The sequence below is a fragment of the Malus sylvestris genome, chromosome 11 (assembly GCF_916048215.2).
Source record: "Malus sylvestris chromosome 11, drMalSylv7.2, whole genome shotgun sequence".
NCBI classification, from domain to species: domain Eukaryota; kingdom Viridiplantae; phylum Streptophyta; class Magnoliopsida; order Rosales; family Rosaceae; genus Malus; species Malus sylvestris.
Genome location: NC_062270.1, coordinates 10,741,579 through 10,761,537, shown reverse-complemented (window position 1 = coordinate 10,761,537; position 19,959 = coordinate 10,741,579). Strand labels below are relative to the sequence as shown.

General features: G+C 35.8%; 2 protein-coding genes across 2 annotated transcripts; one reads left to right on the top strand and one right to left on the bottom strand.

The window, feature by feature from the left end:
* Positions 1-32: 32 nt before the first annotated feature.
* Positions 33-973, bottom strand: LOC126590122 (NEDD8-specific protease 1). The gene has a single exon (XM_050255643.1). The coding sequence runs from the start codon at positions 971-973 to the stop codon at positions 299-301; it is 675 nt and encodes a 224-aa protein (XP_050111600.1). The 3' UTR covers positions 33-298.
* An 8,764-nt stretch (positions 974-9,737) lies between these two features.
* Positions 9,738-19,935, top strand: LOC126589612 (V-type proton ATPase subunit a1-like). Its single transcript, XM_050254961.1, has 18 exons — positions 9,738-10,139; positions 11,844-11,888; positions 12,709-12,831; positions 12,979-13,086; positions 13,453-13,566; positions 13,660-13,833; positions 13,969-14,106; positions 14,377-14,484; positions 14,623-14,730; positions 14,841-14,989; positions 15,773-15,926; positions 16,648-16,808; positions 17,561-17,767; positions 17,874-18,057; positions 18,150-18,233; positions 18,503-18,696; positions 18,785-18,844; positions 19,269-19,935. The coding sequence occupies exons 1-18, from the start codon at positions 9,996-9,998 to the stop codon at positions 19,471-19,473; spliced, it is 2,460 nt and encodes an 819-aa protein (XP_050110918.1). The 5' UTR covers positions 9,738-9,995; the 3' UTR covers positions 19,474-19,935.
* Positions 19,936-19,959: the final 24 nt, after the last annotated feature.

Sequence of the window (19,959 nt, the reverse complement as noted above, 5' to 3'; positions counted from 1 at the left end):
ATACTTTCATATACAATTAATTAGAAAATGAATTTCCTCCTCACTTGTAAGTGAGAGCTGAAGTTAGATTCTCGTTGAAGGTAAATTTGAACCACAATATTATTAGTTTAGCCTACAACCTTTCGTTCGTGCAGATAATATCATTTGTAGCAAGCAGAACGATCCATGATTCTGTATATGTCAAGTACCAGAGACAGTGAAAGCTAAACTTTGTTTTAACCAAAAACAAAATGCTAAACTTTGTTTGTGGATAAGATTTCGCTCTCCCCTTCATCGACTCTCACTTTGTAGGCAAACTTCACTTCACGGGCATGAGACCTCTTATCAGCTCCAGGATTTCGTTTCGCATTGCAGCAACAACAGATGGAGTGACCTGCTCGCGCACAGCATGGAACCACAAAGTCTGCTCACCTTTGTCTTTACTTCCGTACCAGCTGCATATAACCCTTGCAATAGCCAACACATACAAGCCACAATCATAACCGTTTACTTGTTGCGGTGAATCACTACACTCTTGATAAGTGGGCTTAGTTGCTGAACTGGAGACACTCATGAAGTCAACAACCGCATCATACAGTTTTTTAGCGTGCCTTCTATTCATCCCTCCATTGCTATCATGATGAACAAAGACGTTAGAATCTCTCTCAAATGCAAGTAGGCTCCAGTGAGATCCACCTCCAGCTTCACTCACATCCTCATTGTCATTGACTGGAAAGATTACCAGTTTTTTATCAGGCAAATTAAGAGGTACCAGGAACTCGTGGAGGCCTTGACCAACTGCATTCATCATCCAGAATGCAATTGAAGGTGGAATGAGTAATATCTCCTCAGAGCATGATGACAGGTAACTGAAATAAAACTCGATGAGTCGATCATTGAGAAAATACGGGCCACTGAGGATATCCAAGTCTGATCGTCTGAGTACAACATCATTGTAGCTGAGAATCTTTTCATCAGGATTGGGTTTTCCCATTTGGTAGATATCAATTGTGTATTCCTGATCAACCAATCACCAGAAACCAAATTCGGCGATACATAGAAAGCAACGATTCAGTACTTGCAAAACATAGTATCATATAACGAAAGCAATCCTCAGAAATAGACCTTTGAAGAGTAAGACCATGAACACCATGTGCCAACTCTAACCTCATAAAAATTGTCCTTGGCAACAAAATACTAAATCTTGAAACACTAAAATTAGGGCTCGTTTGGATGTGCTTTTAAAATGACTGAAAGTACTTTTGGAGAAAATGTTTTTTGGTTTCAAAAGCACAAGTGATTTTTGCAAGAAGCACCGGTTATCCTTTTACACTGCTGTTCTCTATTCACAAAAAACAACTCAGCAGAAAAGAAACAACGAAACCCAGGATTCGCAATTCGTACGTCAACTCATAAACAAAATAAAATTCCAGTATTAACATACAGTTCTTTCGATTCTCAGGATCCGAAAAATAGGTTGAAAAACTAGGAGCATAACATAGCCTAAACCCTAATTACTTGTTTATAGCATTTAACCAAGTAAAATCAACAAAAAGCCCACAACCCCATGAGACCAACTTCACCCAAAACAAATCCCATTGACTCACAGTCGTCACTAAAACCCTTTTTACTACAAACCCAAACCTAACCAAGAGAAATTACCCACATCACAAACAGCTTGGGGAAAACAAATTATCAATCAATTTCAAGCAAAACCAAAAACACGATCCAATTTTCATATTTTCTTCAATTTCTCGAATTCTTTAAACATTTTTTGAGATCATAAGTGTAACAATTCAGGGATTGGTGGTGCCACCATTGATGCGAGCGAACAAGTCGAAAAGAACGAGAGGAGAGAAAGGATAAACTTACAGAGTGATTTGAAGAGATAAACGGTCGTGATTGAGAAGAAGAAGCTCTCGCGCGCGCTCGAATCTTCGTACGGACACAAGGAAAGAGACTCCGATCGATCTGGTAGACGAGCTCGGCAGTGCCACGCCGAGGCCTGCATATTTGAACAAATAATCAATTTTATAGTCACCATTTAATTTCATGATACTTATAACCAAAATTTAATATAAAAATACTAATATACCCTGATATGATCTGTAAGTAGTGATTAGCTTAATCACTATTAAGGGTTTAATTCTTGGGATTATTAGGTTTATTCCTGTTTTAACATAGTTTGTTATAATTGTCCAGCTGACATGATAAGTTGTAACTTGTATACGAGCACTAACTCTCAGTATTGTGAGGAGATCAGAATTTACAACAAAGAAATTAAATACAAAAATATTTGGAGCTCTGCTCCTTCATCTCTCCTTCCCTCTTCTTCCATAGCTTTCTTGTGCTACTTGCAGGTTGATTAAGGGAATTGAGAATTGGATCGTATCATGCCCCTACTATAGTTTGTGTTGAAGTAGAGAGAGTACTGGAATTTACCCGATTAATTTTTTGGAAACTTTAATGAAAATGCCTTGGGTTAAGTTTATTTAAAAAAAAAATTATACTGTAACTTTATTTAATGAAAAAGAATCAAAATTTAATGAAAAACCCTTAAATTATAATAAAAATGACAAAAAAAACTTAATTTTTAATGAAAATGACACAATTAAAAAAATAATAAAAAATATGACCGCGCGCAAGACGTGTACACTGTTTATGAAACTAAACACTATCTATGAAATTGAAACTATTTATGAAACTGCACTATATATGAAACTAAATAGTACTATACTATTAATTGGTCCAATTTCATAAATAGTGCCTAGTTTTTTGTCCACTTTCATAAATAGTGTCTAGTTCTTAATCATATTTCATAAATAATGCCTAGTTATTGGGTCCAGTTTCATAAACAATGTATAGTAATTGGTCTACTTTCATAAATAGTGCTTAGTTATTGGTTATGTTTCATAAATATTGTCTAGTTCTTACTCCAATTTCATAAATAGTGTATAGTCTAATTTCATAAATAGTTTATACCTATTGGTTTTGTTTTGGAAATAATGCCTAATTCTTGTTTTCGTTTCATAAATAGTGTCTACTTATTAGTCTTGCTTCATAAATAGTGTCTACTTATTGGTCTAGTTTCATGAATAGTGTCTACTTATTGGTCTAGTTTCATGAATAGTGTCTACTTATTAGTGGAGCTTTATAAATAGTGTTTAATTCTTGGTTCAGTTTCATAAGGTTTGAAACTTAAACTTTTTTTGGTCCTGTAAAAGCACCTATTGTGCCGAAAACGATGAACCCAGAAGTGACTTTTTAGATCAAAACCTTGAGAAGATTATGTTCTCAGTAATTATATTTAAAAAGTTGTTTTCAATTACCAAATTAAAATTTCCTCACTTTTTTCATATACCTACAATAATAAATGTAACTCTCCATCCAATTTCTTGAGCTTGGGTGTCATCTTGGAGAAATTTTTTCTTGTGTCCATAACACAAATGGAATACCACGTGTTATTATATAAGTGGTGGAAATTTTTATTGTTTGTGTTATTAATTTTTTAACATATGAATCTCACAACTTGTATAAAATGTAACACCCCGTGTTCTAGGCACATTGAAAAGTTTCTCGTCATCATGACTACTATTGGAAAATAACACCACAAAAATAAAATAGGAGAATGCAATATAATTCGAAGTATTTTTCTTATTTTAAGCAAAAAAAAAAAAAACCATAAATGCAGCTGACGATGGAACAAAAAGATAGGAGGAAAAAGTGGAGTGTTTGAAGTTAGGGAGGGGAGAGGGGTACGCGCCCGAGCGCAGGTTGGGTTTGTTAGTTTTTTTTTTTTTTTTTAAATTTATCTTTCTTATTAGTTTTTTGTTCTTATTATTAAAATAAAGTTAGTGGGTGGTTTTTTTATTTATTAAAATGTAAAGATTTGAAACCCTTTTCATTAGATTTCCTTAATTTTTCTCGTCTTATTTTATCATGCGGTCCTGTCCGGTCTGAGTCGGTTGTAGGTCCACATCTTTATCGCACACAATGGAACGGTTTGGTTTGTTTTAATGGTAATGTTTGGGTTAATGATTTTCAAATTCCAAGTATGTAGCCAAGAAAAGGATGGTGAGAGGTTAATACAAAGGCTTAATTAGATAAATAGTTCATGCAGTGATAGGGTAGTCGAAAGATAGTTCATGTGGTAAAAAAAATTAGGATTTAAGCTCATGTGGTGAAACGTGTTAGGATTTATGCCAACATTGAAAATTTTGTTAACTCTCCATTAATTGGTAGTACGCTCACATGTGAGGCAACTTGTAGCTTGACATGTGCGACTCACGTGCTAACAATTAACAGGGAGCTCCATTTTAGTCTCATATGCGTGGCTCACCAAGGGCAGAGCCATGAAGGGACCATAATGGTTATGGACCTAGCTGAAATTTTGTTTCACAGAGAAAAACTAGAGTTATCACTATAATCTCCAAAGATTTTTATGGAGATTAGGGCCCAACCAGAGGGGATAGAAGAAGTTAGGGGTGGGTTCAAAAAACTGAAAACCCAAAAAAACAAAAAATCGAATCGAACTAAAATCGAAAAAACCGAACTGAACGAAAAAACAAAACCGAATTGAATTCTTTTGGTTCGGTTCAGTTTTAGTGATCTAGAAATTGAACCGAATTAATTAAATTAATATTTTTTTATTTAATTATCTGTTTTGGATATTATTTTCTAAACCCAATTTGTAAGTCCAAATGTGCTGTGAGTTGTTAGGATACAAACCTTCCAACAGGCGGAAAATATGTATGGGACATTGACGATATAGTATGTATCCGTCTTCTCTGGATAGTTTAAGTCATCAATTGTAGAGATAATAGTCAAAAGTTGCATCAACAGATCATACAAAGTGTCAATCTCACGGGTCCTTACAAAAAGAATTAAAAAGAAAAACAAATGGCAAACAAATAGAGGCTCGTGCTATAGCAAGAGATACCTTTATCTGGTTAAATGCCAAGGGCCTTAAACCAGTCATATCCAAAACCTTCACACACGTTCCAATATATTGTCCATACTTCTTCGTTGCGGAAGGCTGCAACAAAAGGGGGGGGGGGGGGGGGGAATCAGGCTCCTAAAAGAATTCCTTGTTAGAAAGATAAAACTTAACATTCTCAAGTATTGACCAATACAACACGATCTCTGTACTCATTCATTTTGATGTGAGATGTGAGATTGGACATAGTAATTTACCTACAATGACAACAAATCAAACAAGTAAGCATCACCACAAGAATAATAATATCACATAAGTGCATACAAACATGCACCAAACTACATTTTAACAAAAACATGGGTACATAAAACTCATTATTTTAGAAAATTTACGTATCTGCATGTTAATACATGACCAATGTTATAATATCTTGAAACTCCATGGTATACTTAATGACTGATTTTCTTAGCATTGGAAGTCTCAGTGACACCAAAATATAGAACATTATGCCCGTAAATTCTAATGCCTACTCTCAGATCAGATTTTTTTTTTCATTTTTTGAAAAAAAAAAAACAAAAAATGGAAATCGAACCGAACTAAACCCAGACCTAGAAGAAGTAGGCGAAAGAACTGGTTTTCCTAGAGTTTAAACTTTTTCACATGGTGCGAGTGGTTGTTGACAGGCTTGAATTATGCTTCTAATTTCTATCCATGTGCAATTTTCATGTTCTCGTTAGCCCTTTCTATTAGGTTATTTCCTTCGCCAATTAACAAGGCTCCCAACTGGTCGGAATGTGCTGAGGAAATAGGGTGGAATTGAAAAAACAGTCGAGCAAATAAACATCAGAATCAGACGAAAAATCTAGAGAGAGCACAACTGTGAGAGAGACAGAGAGAAGAGATGGATCAATACTGGATTTTGATGATGGATGACATAATAACCAAACAATGGCTAAGAGATGGTTGAGAGTTAGATGAGCGAGTGTGTTGCTATGTCGTTGCAGAGATAGCATTATAGGCGGTGTTGCATCGTGTTTTTATTTTTATTTTATAACATTTGTGAGAGGACCTTCATAACCTGAAATTCTGGTTTCACCAATGTGACTCACGTGCTAATAATTATTGGAGAGTTGCTGAAATTTTCAATTTTGACTTAAATATTAATAGAGTTCACCACAATGGCTTAAATCCTCATAAGAAGCACTTCAAGTGTATTTCTAGGAATAATTTGCATTTTACCAATGATTGGTTTTAAAAATGTTTTCCCTCAAAACGCTTTGAGTCATTCAAAAATACTATTTAAACAAGCCCTATATCGAGTTAGTAGCATTGGAGGTTGTCAACAGCAAGGTGATGAAGTATGAATAAACTTTAAAATTTAGTACACTTTCAATGCTAATGCTTGATTTCTACTATAGCCATTATGAAAGTTCGGTATGGCAGATTAGGACCGCAGTTTAACCACCGTGCTCCCACCGCCAACCTTAAAACTCTTTATTTTTAATTGTATTTATTACATAAATAATATAACCAAACTTTTCTCCATTATTTTTAAGGACGAAGTTAGTTTCTGAACTATTACCTCAGTAAAAATTAGGTCTATGAATTATTTTTTTAGGTAAAATAAGTCCCTAAATTAATTAAAAATTGCTAATTTCATCTCTACTACTATATTCAAGGCTCTTTCATACAATTTTTTTATAACTCAAGTCACTTGACACACTTTAGAGTGTAATACCGTCATTTTTTCGTCTCTAAACCCTTAACATTCATATGGATTGTGAATCTAATGCCTAATTTACCCTCTAAAGTTAACTCCATATAGGGTTGGGCATAAAAACCGCCAAACCGCAAAACCGCATCGAACCGTATGAAAAAAAACCGTGTTGACCGGAAATGTCAACTTTGAGTGAAAAACCGAACCGGACTGTTCAAACCGGTTCCGGTTTCGAATGACCAAGAACCAGCTGAATCGAACTGAACCATTTTATTAATAATAAATAAATAAATTATATACACACACACATGTCATGGTATAATAGGTTGAAAAATTGGTTTCATTAAATTGCAGAAGCAGAAGATCATATCCCAATTAGGGTTCACTTTCACTCACACACACGACTTCACACACACACACCCTATTCCTGAATCCTAATTTCCCCATTTCACATAGACACAGTCGACCTCGGCGACCCTCACTCACGACCTCTCATCCTCAACTGCGATGACCCTCATCATCCCTCATCCGCGACAGCTCACGACACTTCGTCCTCCGTCCTCCCTTCTTGGTATTTTCTCTATCTATATCTAACTGTACATGCCTAAAATATTTGGTGATATTGCAAAGGTCATGTGCATTTCTGGGTCATCTATGCATATGCTGGTTTATGGTTAATCTAGTTTGCGATTTGCAGCCCAATATAGAGATTTTTTCTCTTACATTACATGCCCACATGCGAATGTGTAACCTGTCGTATCCTATGAGCTAATGTTTGTTGACAATGTTAGGGAATTTGCATTTGGAAGACAAGAGAGTGTTGTGATGCCATTCGTGTTACTGCTATTTGAGATGTGGATTCTTTGTCTATAGTAATGGTAGTTTCTTTTGCTAGCTTTCTGTGTGACTATTTAGGCCAAGATTCTACATTTCTGGTATTCTGGTTGTGAACTGTTGATGCTCTTTGCTTGTAATGTGTAATCTTTTTTGGTCAAATGAATTGGATTATGACTCTTTTGTAGAGTGGGAATTGCTCCTCGTTAATGCTTCTCTCCTTGTATCTTCCCCTCTGTCTCAAACCTGTTAGCTATTGTTCCTTTAGTTGATGTCTTCTATGTTGAAAATTAGTAATATCTTAACAAGCCATAAAGGAATTTGATGCATTTGACGAACATGAACCAACTAACCAAGTGTAGAAGACAAACTTAAGGATAATGTTAGACCTACTTCTACTTTAGCTTGCTAACATATAATTGACTTGTATGTGCAACTTATCAATGGCATGGGCTCGTATTTTCTTTCGAACTGCTTCTTGACGTCTCTGCTGCTACATAGGAGGTTTTGTGAAGAACTGCATTCACTGAATTTGTGAACATGCATTGAATTTTAGGGTAACAGATATAGGTATAGCGCACCTGGTGAAGAATTGCAAACATATAGTTGATTTGAATGTAAGTGGCTGTAAGGTACTTGTCACTTAGTCCCATCCTATTTTAGTGCTTTGCGAGTTGCAAACTATACACTTTGAATTTGAAACATATATGCATAATCTGTATAGTTTCTATTCAACCTTATCTTTGCAAAAAGGAATGGTGGCACATCTAGCATTGGGGATTCATAAACTATTCAGTCCTAGCTTTTCACCTTTTACTAGTGATGGTATGTATGTAACTTTAATTTTTTAGCACCTTCCTTATCACCTTTTCTCCTTAATCTTTCACTTTTATATGTTCCCTTTTGCTACTATTGATAGTTAGTGGAATTTATAATTTACTCTTTCAATCAGTGGCAGTCAAAATGCATACATTAAACCTGCAGATGGCAGTCAAAATGCATAAGATTTTGTTTAAATCTGTGTGTGGCAGCAAGTTGAAATTTGTCAACAGATTTTGTTTAAATCTGTGGCAGCAAGTTGAAATTTGGAGCATAGTGACAGTCAAAATGTGTTTAAATGCCTTAAAATTGGGGATTGAGCAAGTATAACATATGTGGGTATGACTAGAAAGGAACACTGCAAATGCATAAGATGTGTAGGAAAGGTGGGTTATGACTCTTCAAACTTTTAAGAATGTACACTTTTTATATTGAAGTTTCGACAAGAATGAGATAAGCATGAGATGATTTTTATTTTTCTTGAGGTTTTTTTTTTCTTGATGCTTCTTCAAACTTTTAAAACTGGGGAAGCCCATGCTTCCTCTCTAAAATAAGTTGTTTGATTCTGTTTGTTCTCTGGAATAAATTGTTTGATTTGATTATATGTTGTTTGATTAATTGATTGTGTATAAGAGCTGCTGATTGTGTACAGGAGCTGCTGCTTCCTGCTTGCTCTCTGAAGTATGAAAACCTGCAGTTTGCTTCATCATTTTTTTTGTTTGTTGACTGATTGACCAATGCATATGTATTTTAGTTGTCTCTTTTTGTTGAATTGGTGCCACTACCAAAGACATTTGCATTAAAAAAGATGTGTTGTATGCAACTTTATATAATCAGTTTTAGAAGATGTATTTGAATGCATGATGATTTGGTGTTCAAATAATTTAGTATTCGGAACCGTAAACCAGCAAGAACCAAATCGGAGTAGACCGAACCGTAAGGTTCTAGTAATAAATTTAAGCGGAAACACACCGAACCGAATCGTTGATATATTCCGATTTCGGTTCCAGTTTAGGGGTGGAACCGCACCGTGCCCACCCCTAACTTCTTACACTATTTATTTATTAAAATTACCAATCTACCCTCCAATGTATATATATGTACATAACGTGACTTAAATTGACGGAAAATTGAATATAGTAGCTTCAAATCTAATATTAGGATGTAATTGGCATATTCTTATAATTTAAGGACTGATTTTTATGAAAAAATAGTTTAAAAACTTAATTTTCATTCAGATGAGAATTCAGGATTCTTTTAAATTTAAAGAAACTAATGAAAAGAGTTTGAAAACTTTGAGTTTTAACGATAAAGACAAAATAAAGAATAAAATGAATAGTACCAAGATTAACACTTTTAGTTTAAAAATATGGTGTTTCATTAAAGTGAACACTATCAGCAACTTTTCGCAAAAGGGACACGGTTTAATAAAAAAATATTTTCAACTCCACATCGGGGCATTGGAAAGTGATGCGAATTCTCCGATTCTAATGGCAGTTGCCAAGAAAAAAAGCGAAAACCCGCAAATGAAAGCCTCCGAATAACGCACTCCAAAACGCACACACTCTCTCAGATCACAACCAGAAGAGAGAGAGAGAGAGAGAGAGAGAGAGAGAGGGAAAGGGAGTTTCAGATCCAAACGAAGAGTTTCAGATCCAGAGGCAAAAGGAAACAAAAAGCAGAGGACTTTTCTGTTTGGTTGCCGAGAAAATGGAGAAGTTCATCGACAACTTACCAGCCATGGATCTGATGCGCTCCGAGAAGATGACCTTCGTCCAGCTCATCATCCCCGTCGAGTCCGCCCACCGCGCCATTTCTTACCTCGGCGAACTCGGCCTCCTCCAATTCCGAGACGTAAGTTTTCGGAAACTCAGATCCGACTCGCTGTTTCGTGAATTCGGTTTGATTTGGCATTGTTCAGTGGCCGGAAGTTGGGATTTCATTGTTTGCATTAGGATTGATGATAATTTTTGCATCAGCTTGTTCAAATGTGTGTTTTAACTAGTTGAGTGGATAGCGGGAGTTAGTGATTGATGAACTTAAATTTTAGAATTTATGATTTATTTAGTGGAATTCATCTTAAAGTTTTATTTTTTCGGGGGGAGAGATTGCGGATTTAGGTTGATCTAAATTGGAACTTACTCACATTGTATTTGATCTCCTTTCGTTTACCTTTTTTTTTTGGCTGGAAATTCTTTAGATCTCTGTGTGTTGCATAAATTCTCACTGAGGAAGGGTTTCCATGGGGGCCACCTCCTGCATTCCGAGTGGTAATTTTCCGGTCGATTGAGAAATGTTTAGTGTTATGTTCTAAGTTATAGATTAAGAGACCCTCTCCCTAAAGATAGGAGATTTGATGTCTTACCAACATTGTGCATGACAACCGCATGTTTTTCTTAATTGGAGTAATTCTCTAGTAAGAATAAGTTCTTGTACTTGTCAATATTGAGTTCGTATACCAGCTTACTCTACTGACGGTTAAATAATATAGAACTTCGTCTCATTTGAGGGGTTATAATTTTAGCTTTGTATTCCATTTGAGTTGACTATGTCCTTTATGCTTATATCCTATTCTGATTTAGATCAGGTTAGCTAACTTCATGTGATTGACAAAAGAAATAAAGTACTTTTGGGTCTGAAGGATTGGAACCTTTGCAGCTTTGGCTGAATTGCTTTGGGTTTTTTGGATAGCACCCTCCTTTGGTATAGACTAGTTGGGCTTTGTTTATGATGTGGAATTTCACATATTCCAGTTGCCAAGTTTTACCGATTTTTGGAATTGATTTGTTATGACAATCCTAGTTTTTCCAAAGGTTTTTTTGCTGTCATGTAGATGATTTCCTGCACATCCACATGTATTTGTGGAACTAATTTGAATTACAATATTTTTCCATGTTTTTCTATATTGATCACATAATTAGAGTTACTTGGATTGCTATATAGTATGCAAATTAATTTTGTGGATAGTTTTGAACTAGTAGCTATACTCGTTATGGTTCCAAAGTTTACAGGAAAATTGAGGAGGTACATGCTTAGTGGTTATTATTTAGAAGTTTGTTATGCTCATGGTCGTAACTAATAAGTGGTTTGAGAGTTTGTTATGTTGTTACCTTTATAGATCTACTGGGCTTTCTGTAGCACCTAACTATTCTAAGACTTCAAATTGCACATTGTCAAAATCTATCTTAGTCATTCCAGGGAACCAATTCTCCATTTTTATGAGTGTGGTGGTATGTCTGGAAATGAAAATGCAAAATTGTGAAACTGAAAGCTTTAAAACATATGCTGTCTGAATTATAAGTAATTTGATATTTTTTTTTCTTGATAAAGCTTCAAACCACAGGTGGTCTAACTGGTAAGTGGCTTGAGAATCTTTCTGATATATCTCTTTGAAGTTAAGGAATGCACCCAGTTTCTGCACTGCTCTATATTTATTTTCTGGTCGCTGCACATACATATAAGTTCTTCAAAGGAATATGCAATATAGTCCTTTTTTCTAATTTTAGTATCTGCTGATTGTCATATTTCTTTTCCTCTTTTTTTTTTTGGTTTTTGCAGTTAAATGCTGATAAAAGTCCTTTCCAACGAACATTTGTTAATCAGGTATATACTCGGATTTGATTAGAACTACAATTGCATTGCAATCTGAATATTTAGGACTGCAGCATCTATCTTTCTTGAGTAATGGTGGAAGATTTTGCGAATTTAATATTTCCATGTTTAAATCATTAAATTTCTGATGTTTTAGAGCCTTTATGCTTTCAGTTTTTAGTGTGCAATGTGCATATTCTTAAATCCTGGAAAAGAAAACCTATGGTCCCCTCAACTTTTTGCTCTGTTTCAATCTGTTCCCTAAGAAAAGGATTAGTTCATTTGCCCTGTTTTATGAATTTGTTGCAATGTGGGCTTGTGTGCAACTTCGTCCAAAATTCTTTCAAAAATATGGAAGTATAATGCAAGAGATCTAACAGAATCTTGGACGGGGTTGGAATGAAGATCATGTTGCAGAGAATTCATAATATGCAGGGATTCTCAATCTCTTTTTAGGGGATAAAGCGGGATAGTTTCCAAAATTGAAGGGGCATAAGTGAAATTCTTACCATATCATTGTAAGTTTACCTTCATTACCCATCATTAAGACTGGATTGTGCATGCCCCCTTTCCTGGTTATTTACCAGAAGATAGAAAGGTATGGGTGTTACACTAGGAATATTTTTCTATGGTAGTCCTTTTCTCTGCCTAAAATCTGTGCAAGTTGCCCCTGTATAGTTGACCTCTATATATTCTCAAAGTGATGAAATTTGGAAGTTGGAATTGAATTTCAGAGAAGCTGGTGATCATAGTTTTACTATGATAATTCTATAGTGGATAGTGTTGGATTATCATTAATTTTTGTCTTATATCCTCTTGAGGACTTCTGCAGGTAAAGCGATGTGCAGAAATGTCAAGAAAGCTGCGGTTTTTCAGAGATCAAATTAGTAAAGCTGGTCTACTTTCATCTGTACATCCTGTTTTACAACCAGATATTGACTTAGAGGAATTAGAGGTCTGTTTCTACCTCAGCACTCTTGCATTTGTTGTTAATCTGAAAGTTAAAAGTCCGAAATGACACTGACCAATTGAGCCCTAGGGTAGGGAGCATTTGATTATGTAAAACTGATAGTTTGAATTACTTTGCTTGAATCATTTCCAGATACAATTAGCCGAGCATGAGCATGAGCTGATTGAGATGAATTCTAATAGTGATAGACTTCAACATTCATACAATGAACTACTCGAGTTCAAGATGGTATTGCAAAAGGTAACTGGCTTTATCTTCTATCTTCAGTATTCGTGATGTATTGTCGGCTTCCCTTTCTTTTAGAATATTTCATTAGTGTCTCTTGTGCACATGTTGCATTGATTGAGGCTTGGCCTACGATCGGGTTTTCTCCAACCCCATTTTGTTCATGAATCTCCTATATATTGAATTTATCATTTTTAGAAAAGAATAAATTATAAAATCTTACTCCCTAATTCTAGTTTCAATGCTTTTTTCTGTGCCTTCCTGTATGTTGAAGTCACCAATTTAAAAAACGAATCAAATTACAACGCCTTACTCTCTAATTCTAATTTCATATACATTTTTTCGGCTCCTTCTTATATATCTTTATGTGGTCAATTTCAGGCAAGTGGCTTTCTTGTTTCAAGTAACAGCCATGCGGTTTCAGAGGAGAGAGAACTAGATGAGAATATTTACTCAAATGATAACTATGGTGATGAAGTTTCATTACTTGAGCAGGTACTTGTTGATTATGCCTTACTAGCTTTGATGTGCTTTTGGTGCAAAACCTTTTACTATGGTTTCATTTATAATTGATTTTGTATTTTACAGGATATCAGACCTGGCCCATCAGACCAATCTGGTTTGAGATTTGTTAGTGGAATTATTTGTAAATCCAAAGCTCTCAGGTTTGAGAGGATGTTGTTTCGTGCTACAAGGGGCAACATGCTTTTCAACCATGCCCCAGCAGATGAACAGATCATGGATCCTTTATCTACTGAAATGGTTTTTTTTTTTTGCCTCTATAAAAGGATCTATTTTTTATTTATACTTATCTTTCATGTGCTTTCTCTTAGTTTTTTTTATTTGTAGAATGATAATGTCTATGAACTTCTTTAGTAATTCCTCAAAGTTGTGCAGGTTGAGAAAACAGTGTTTGTAGTGTTCTTCTCCGGGATGCAGGCAAAAACAAAGATTTTGAAAATTTGTGAGGCCTTTGGTGCGAATTGCTATCCTGTTCCTGAAGATATAACTAAGCAGAGGCAAATAACTAGAGAAGTATGTATTTTGTTAAGAGTGTTGGAAATTCATTTATTTTTAATTTGGAGACAAGTTTCAAGCTGTAAGAGGGAATCTATTTCTTTCGAACATGTTTACAAAACTTTAATATGTTTCACTGTTCTTTTGTATCTGATATGTGCTTGATGCATCTTTAGCAACTACTCCCTTTATTATTTTTTGGGGTGTTATAGCCTATAATTGCAGGCCGTGCTAATTGTAACAAAAGCTCTATTCTGTTTTGCTGAAAGTTCAGGTTTTGGGTTGCAGGTTTCATCACGTCTTGCTGAATTGGAAACAACCTTGGATGCAGGGATTCGTCACAGAAATAAGGCCCTTACATCTGTAGGGTTTCACCTAGCAAAATGGATCAACATGGTAAGAAATTTCTGAAGCTTGTCTCTGGTTAACTGTTATTTCTAACAAAAAATATTGTGCTAATGTATAACTAACGACTGCACTAGTGATTTAGTTTTATCCTGACAACTTTGTCATGTTTTCTACCCTCTCTCCCAGGTAAGAAGGGAGAAAGCTGTATATGATACCTTGAATATGCTAAACTTTGATGTTACAAAAAAATGTCTCGTTGGAGAGGGCTGGTGTCCTATATTTGCAAAACCTAAGGTAACTTGTGTTGCTTTCTACATCAATTTTTTTGTTATGAAGTGGGTATAATATATCAAGTCCTATATTTGCAAAAACTGAGGTAACCTGTATGTTTTATGGTTCAACAGATTCAGGAGGCACTGCAACGTGCTACATTTGATAGCAGTTCGCAAGTGGGAGTAATATTTCATGTGATGGATACAGTAGATTCACCTCCTACATATTTCAGAACCAACCGCTTTACAAGTGCATTTCAGGAAATTGTTGATGCATACGGGTTAGTTAAAATATGCTGCTCAGACACTTTCTTCTGTTTTTTGAAAGAACATTGTCTTTAAATTGATGCTTCATTTTCTTTGTAAATGATGGGTATTCAGGATTAAGAATTACATTCTGTTTGTACACAGTTCACAACTGGTAGGTGTTTATGGTTGACACATTTGGAAGGAAGCCAATGTGCTGGTACAAGTGATTTAGTACACAGCATGGCTATTTTCAGTTGACAGTTAAACTAAGAGTAGAAATTACCTGCTGTCCAACCTATTAAAGGGTGGAGCTTAGATAGTTAGGGTTTTGTTTAGGTATGGAATGGGAGGGACGGAAAGGTGGGGATTTGCTGCAAGTTATTACTGAACTTTTATTTTACATCTAAACAATCAAGTTGTTCTTTGCTCTCATGTATGATGCGAGAACTGAATTTATTAACTTGGTTTGAAAAAATAGCTAAATTCTAGAACTCATATTAAATCTTTATAATTGATAGAGATCCTAAAAGGTTGTGAGTTGTCCAAGTTATCTATCAGTTGTGGTTAAAGAACATAGATATAAGTGAGGGGATCCATTGTAAATATGATCAGGCACTTCCCCTGTTTAGTAGCAGTTATGTTAGCATTTTTCACAACCTTGTGAAAATTGTAAGTGAATCAATTTTAAAAAATCAGCCCAATTGTTGTTTTCCGCTATCAGTTCTTGTAAAAAAAAACCCAATAGTTTAGATGATGAGCAATACTGGAATTATGGTCTAGCAATAGAACTGATCTGTGTCTAATGAATTTGGCAGTGTTGCAAGATATCAAGAAGCCAATCCTGCAGTTTACACTTGTATTACATTTCCATTTCTTTTTGCGGTGATGTTTGGGGACTGGGGTCATGGAATATGCTTATTGCTCGGAGCATTAGTTCTTATAGCTCGTGAAAGTAAACTCAGTGCTCAGGTGCGTCCTTACTACCAGAAGATTGTAATGAATCATATTGATATGGTTATAATAAATAAATGTTCTTCTAGATGCTTCCAATCATGTACCATTTTCCAGTTCATGACTAGCAGCTGTTACTAAAAGTACATCTTTTGCACTCTCCAGAACCTGTCGAAAGATGTGTTGTAATCCTAGCCACTCTTACTTTTACCCTGAGCTTTTTCATGGCTGCCACTGTTTCTGTGTCAACACCATTCAGCAACATATCATATAACAAAGCCTGCATTTATTGGGGTACAAAGACAACACTGCAGCCATGGTTTAGTTAGCGACTTAGCACCAATATGATATCTTTACCTAGATTTACATATCCCATGTCTTGGGCCATTCTTATAGCGGTACCGATGATAGTATTAATTAATAAAAGCAGTAACAGCAGCAGAAGTAATAATTTTTTTCATATGGGAGTAGGATAAGCTTTCATTTCTTATCAGGTGTATTGCTGAAACAATTCCTAGTCCTAATAGCTATTGTTTGAGAGGAATGACCCTAAAGGGACAAGGACTGGATGATAATGCAGTGATCTTTGAACACATGATCTGATGGTTCAATTTTGTCTGAACGAAAATATTGTGGTGTCTCAAATGCAAGCGCAAAACATGCATTTAACATGTAAAATAGGAGATTGTATGTATTTCCTAAGTTTATTAACAATAAATTTCGTATTATTTCCTACCAGAAACTTGGGAGCTTTATGGAGATGCTATTTGGTGGGCGATATGTACTACTCTTGATGTCCCTATTTTCAATCTACTGTGGGTTGATTTACAATGAGTTCTTTTCTGTTCCTTTTCACATATTTGGTGGGTCTGCTTACAAATGTAGAGATGCTGCTTGCAGGTAGTCTTTCTATATTAAGTCTTCTACTCTACAATTGCCTTTGTGTTGTATCATGTATTAAAGTCACCTTCAGCTGGGTTGTTTAGAACGAGTTTATGTGTCACAGTGTACCACAAATATATTGTTTTAGAGAATTGAGGTTTCTAGAATCCATGTGCTTAAACCCCCACTGCCTGTCTGCTCTTGCACTGCTTGTTTTGGCTTAATTACAGATCAATGCTTATAGAATTTTCAATATTTTCCAAATAATCTAAAAATATAAAGATATTAACAAAATTTGTTAATTTAAGTTATGTTTCACCATGGTTTTGGATGGACTGGGGGTTTCATTGCCTCCTCCTCTAGGGGTCATTTCTAGGGTGAAAAGGGTCATCCCTTGTTTGATTTATGGGGGTTTTCTCCCTCTTGATTGATGGAGTTTGGTAGTGTGTTCTTTTGGAGTATTTTTCTGGTCCATAGTGCACTATTGTTGTGTTCTACAGAATGTCCAACTTGTGAAAGTGCGTCACTGTGGCACCTCCTTTCTCCCCTTCTAGAACCCTGCATTTCTGTTAAAATATATTACTGACTTTTGATCTACTTAATTATTAACTGTTCTTTGTTAGGCATTTCTGGCGCTCTATTTGTTTGACATATTCTCTATCACTTTTATTTGACTTGAAAACTATCCCCTATTTTATGATTAATTAATATAAAGACTTTCCTCTGAAGAAAACTGACTACTTATCATAAATTTGTCTTCTTTTGAGCAGTGAGGCGCACACTATTGGCTTAATCAAGTACAGAGATCCATACCCATTTGGTGTGGATCCCAGTTGGCGTGGAAGTCGTTCTGAACTCCCTTTTCTGAATTCTCTCAAAATGAAAATGTCAATTTTGTTGGGTGTTGTGCAAATGAACTTAGGAATTCTACTAAGTTACTTCAATGCAAGGTTTTTCAGCAGCTCGCTTGATATAAGGTGTGTCTCTGCTCTTCAAATGTGTTTTTTTTTTGTCAGTTTGCCGTTTGTGTTACTTTGAAATGAAGTGCACAGAAGTTTGACTTATTCTGCATCTTGTTGTTAGGTACCAGTTTGTGCCACAGATGATCTTTCTTAACAGTCTTTTTGGATATCTTTCACTTCTTGTTGTCATCAAGTGGTGTACAGGATCTCAGGCAGACCTCTATCATGTAATGATTTACATGTTTTTAAGTCCGACTGATGATCTTGGTGAAAATCAATTATTCTGGGGCCAAAGACCACTTCAGGCATGCATTCTGCTCCTCTTTTCCTTTACTTCGTATATGCAACTTCTTATGTGGTATTTTATGTTATGGTTAACAAATCTCTGGTTTTGCAGATCATTTTGTTGCTTTTGGCTTTAATTGCAGTTCCATGGATGCTCTTTCCAAAACCTTTCATATTGAGGAAGCTTCATACAGAGGTACTGTGGAGTAACTTGCTTAGGCATCTGTCCTTGAGTTCTAAGATGGCAATGGAATGGAATAAAATTTACTAGTAATTCTTGAAGTTTGTGCGTTTGTAAATATTTTTAAAATTTGATTACGTAGTGATTAGTATTCTCAACTGTTTATGGGGACTCGGTTTACTTATGAGAGGTATACTTGTCTTTGACTCACATAAGTGTTTGAGGCGAGACTTAAGGAGCTTGAGAAGATGTGATACTTATGTTTTTCTTATGTTCGTTTTCAGAGGTTTCAAGGTCGTGCGTATGGGATGCTTGGCACCTCAGAGATGGATCTTGAAGTGGAACCTGATTCTGCGAGGCAACATTATGAAGAGTTTAATTTCAGTGAGGTATTTGTACACCAGATGATACACTCCATAGAGTTTGTTCTTGGTGCTGTTTCAAATACAGCATCATATCTACGACTATGGGCTTTGAGGTATACCTATATTTATTCTTCTTCTTTTTCCGTGGTTTCTTTCATCTATGGGGTAGCTTTCATTTGATATCTGTTGCTCCTATTACAGCTTGGCGCACTCAGAATTGTCGACCGTTTTCTACGAGAAAGTTCTCCTCCTTGCCTGGGGGTGAGTTCCAACCCTTTCATTCTTATTATTGCATGCATGTGCATATGAATGCTAGTTCTTCTCCTCAAACTTCTTCCTGCTCTTGGACACACGAAACCTAACCTGGATTGTAGTCTAGATCTACTTACGATATTTTCAAGGGTCACACAGTATGGAGCTCCCTCCCCAACCCCAAAATCCTCTCCCCGGACCTTAACTACATACTTGCCCTAATCTTACTATTGTATTTTCCTCAGTTTCTTAGCAAGCTTGTAATTTGTCTCACCGTCTTAGAGGCTTACTAAAGATCATTTTTTTCATCTGGCATAGTAAATTTCTTTAATTCTAAATTGGCTTGCCATTCCCCAATGGGACAGAGACTATATTGCATTTGACGCTGCACATATTGGTCAATTGTTAACATACTTCTGAAAACTTATAACAGGTATGACAACTTCATTATCCGGTTAATTGGGTTATCAGTTTTCGCCTTTGCAACTGCGTTCATACTACTCATGATGGAGACGCTAAGTGCTTTTCTCCATGCGCTGCGTCTTCATTGGGTGGAGTATCAAAATAAATTCTACCACGGAGATGGCTACAAGTTCAAACCTTTTTCCTTCGCCTCCATAACCGAGGATGAGGATTAGTCCACTTGTATACCAGTTTTCTTGTTCTTTGGAAGGAATGGTATTTAGCGCAAAGAAATGCAGAGTTGTATCTCCAGCCTGAAATGGAATTTGAGAGAGCGAGCCATATTTCAGGCGGCATGGAGGGGGAAGATGCTCGATTTTGACCTAGACCTGTAAAGTCGTGGCTCATATTCTTTGGTGTAATATTGGTATAAAAGGGTTCCAGATACGAGTCATGGTTAGTTCCCTTCATAGTTGTGTGTAGTTTGATTTGTATTCCGTTTATTACAAGGAGGGAAATTAGGTTCACAGTTTGTAAAGAGGAGCTGGGGAATCGTCATACCGTGCATCTTTTCCGGGACTTTAGTTTATTTAGCTTACACACACATGCACGGTAGGTGCGGATTTTGCTGGGAATTGGTCCTGGATTTTTTACAGTTGTGACATTTATAAGTTTATGAAAATCAGAGATTCAAAGGACTTGGTTTTGTAACAGGACTTTAG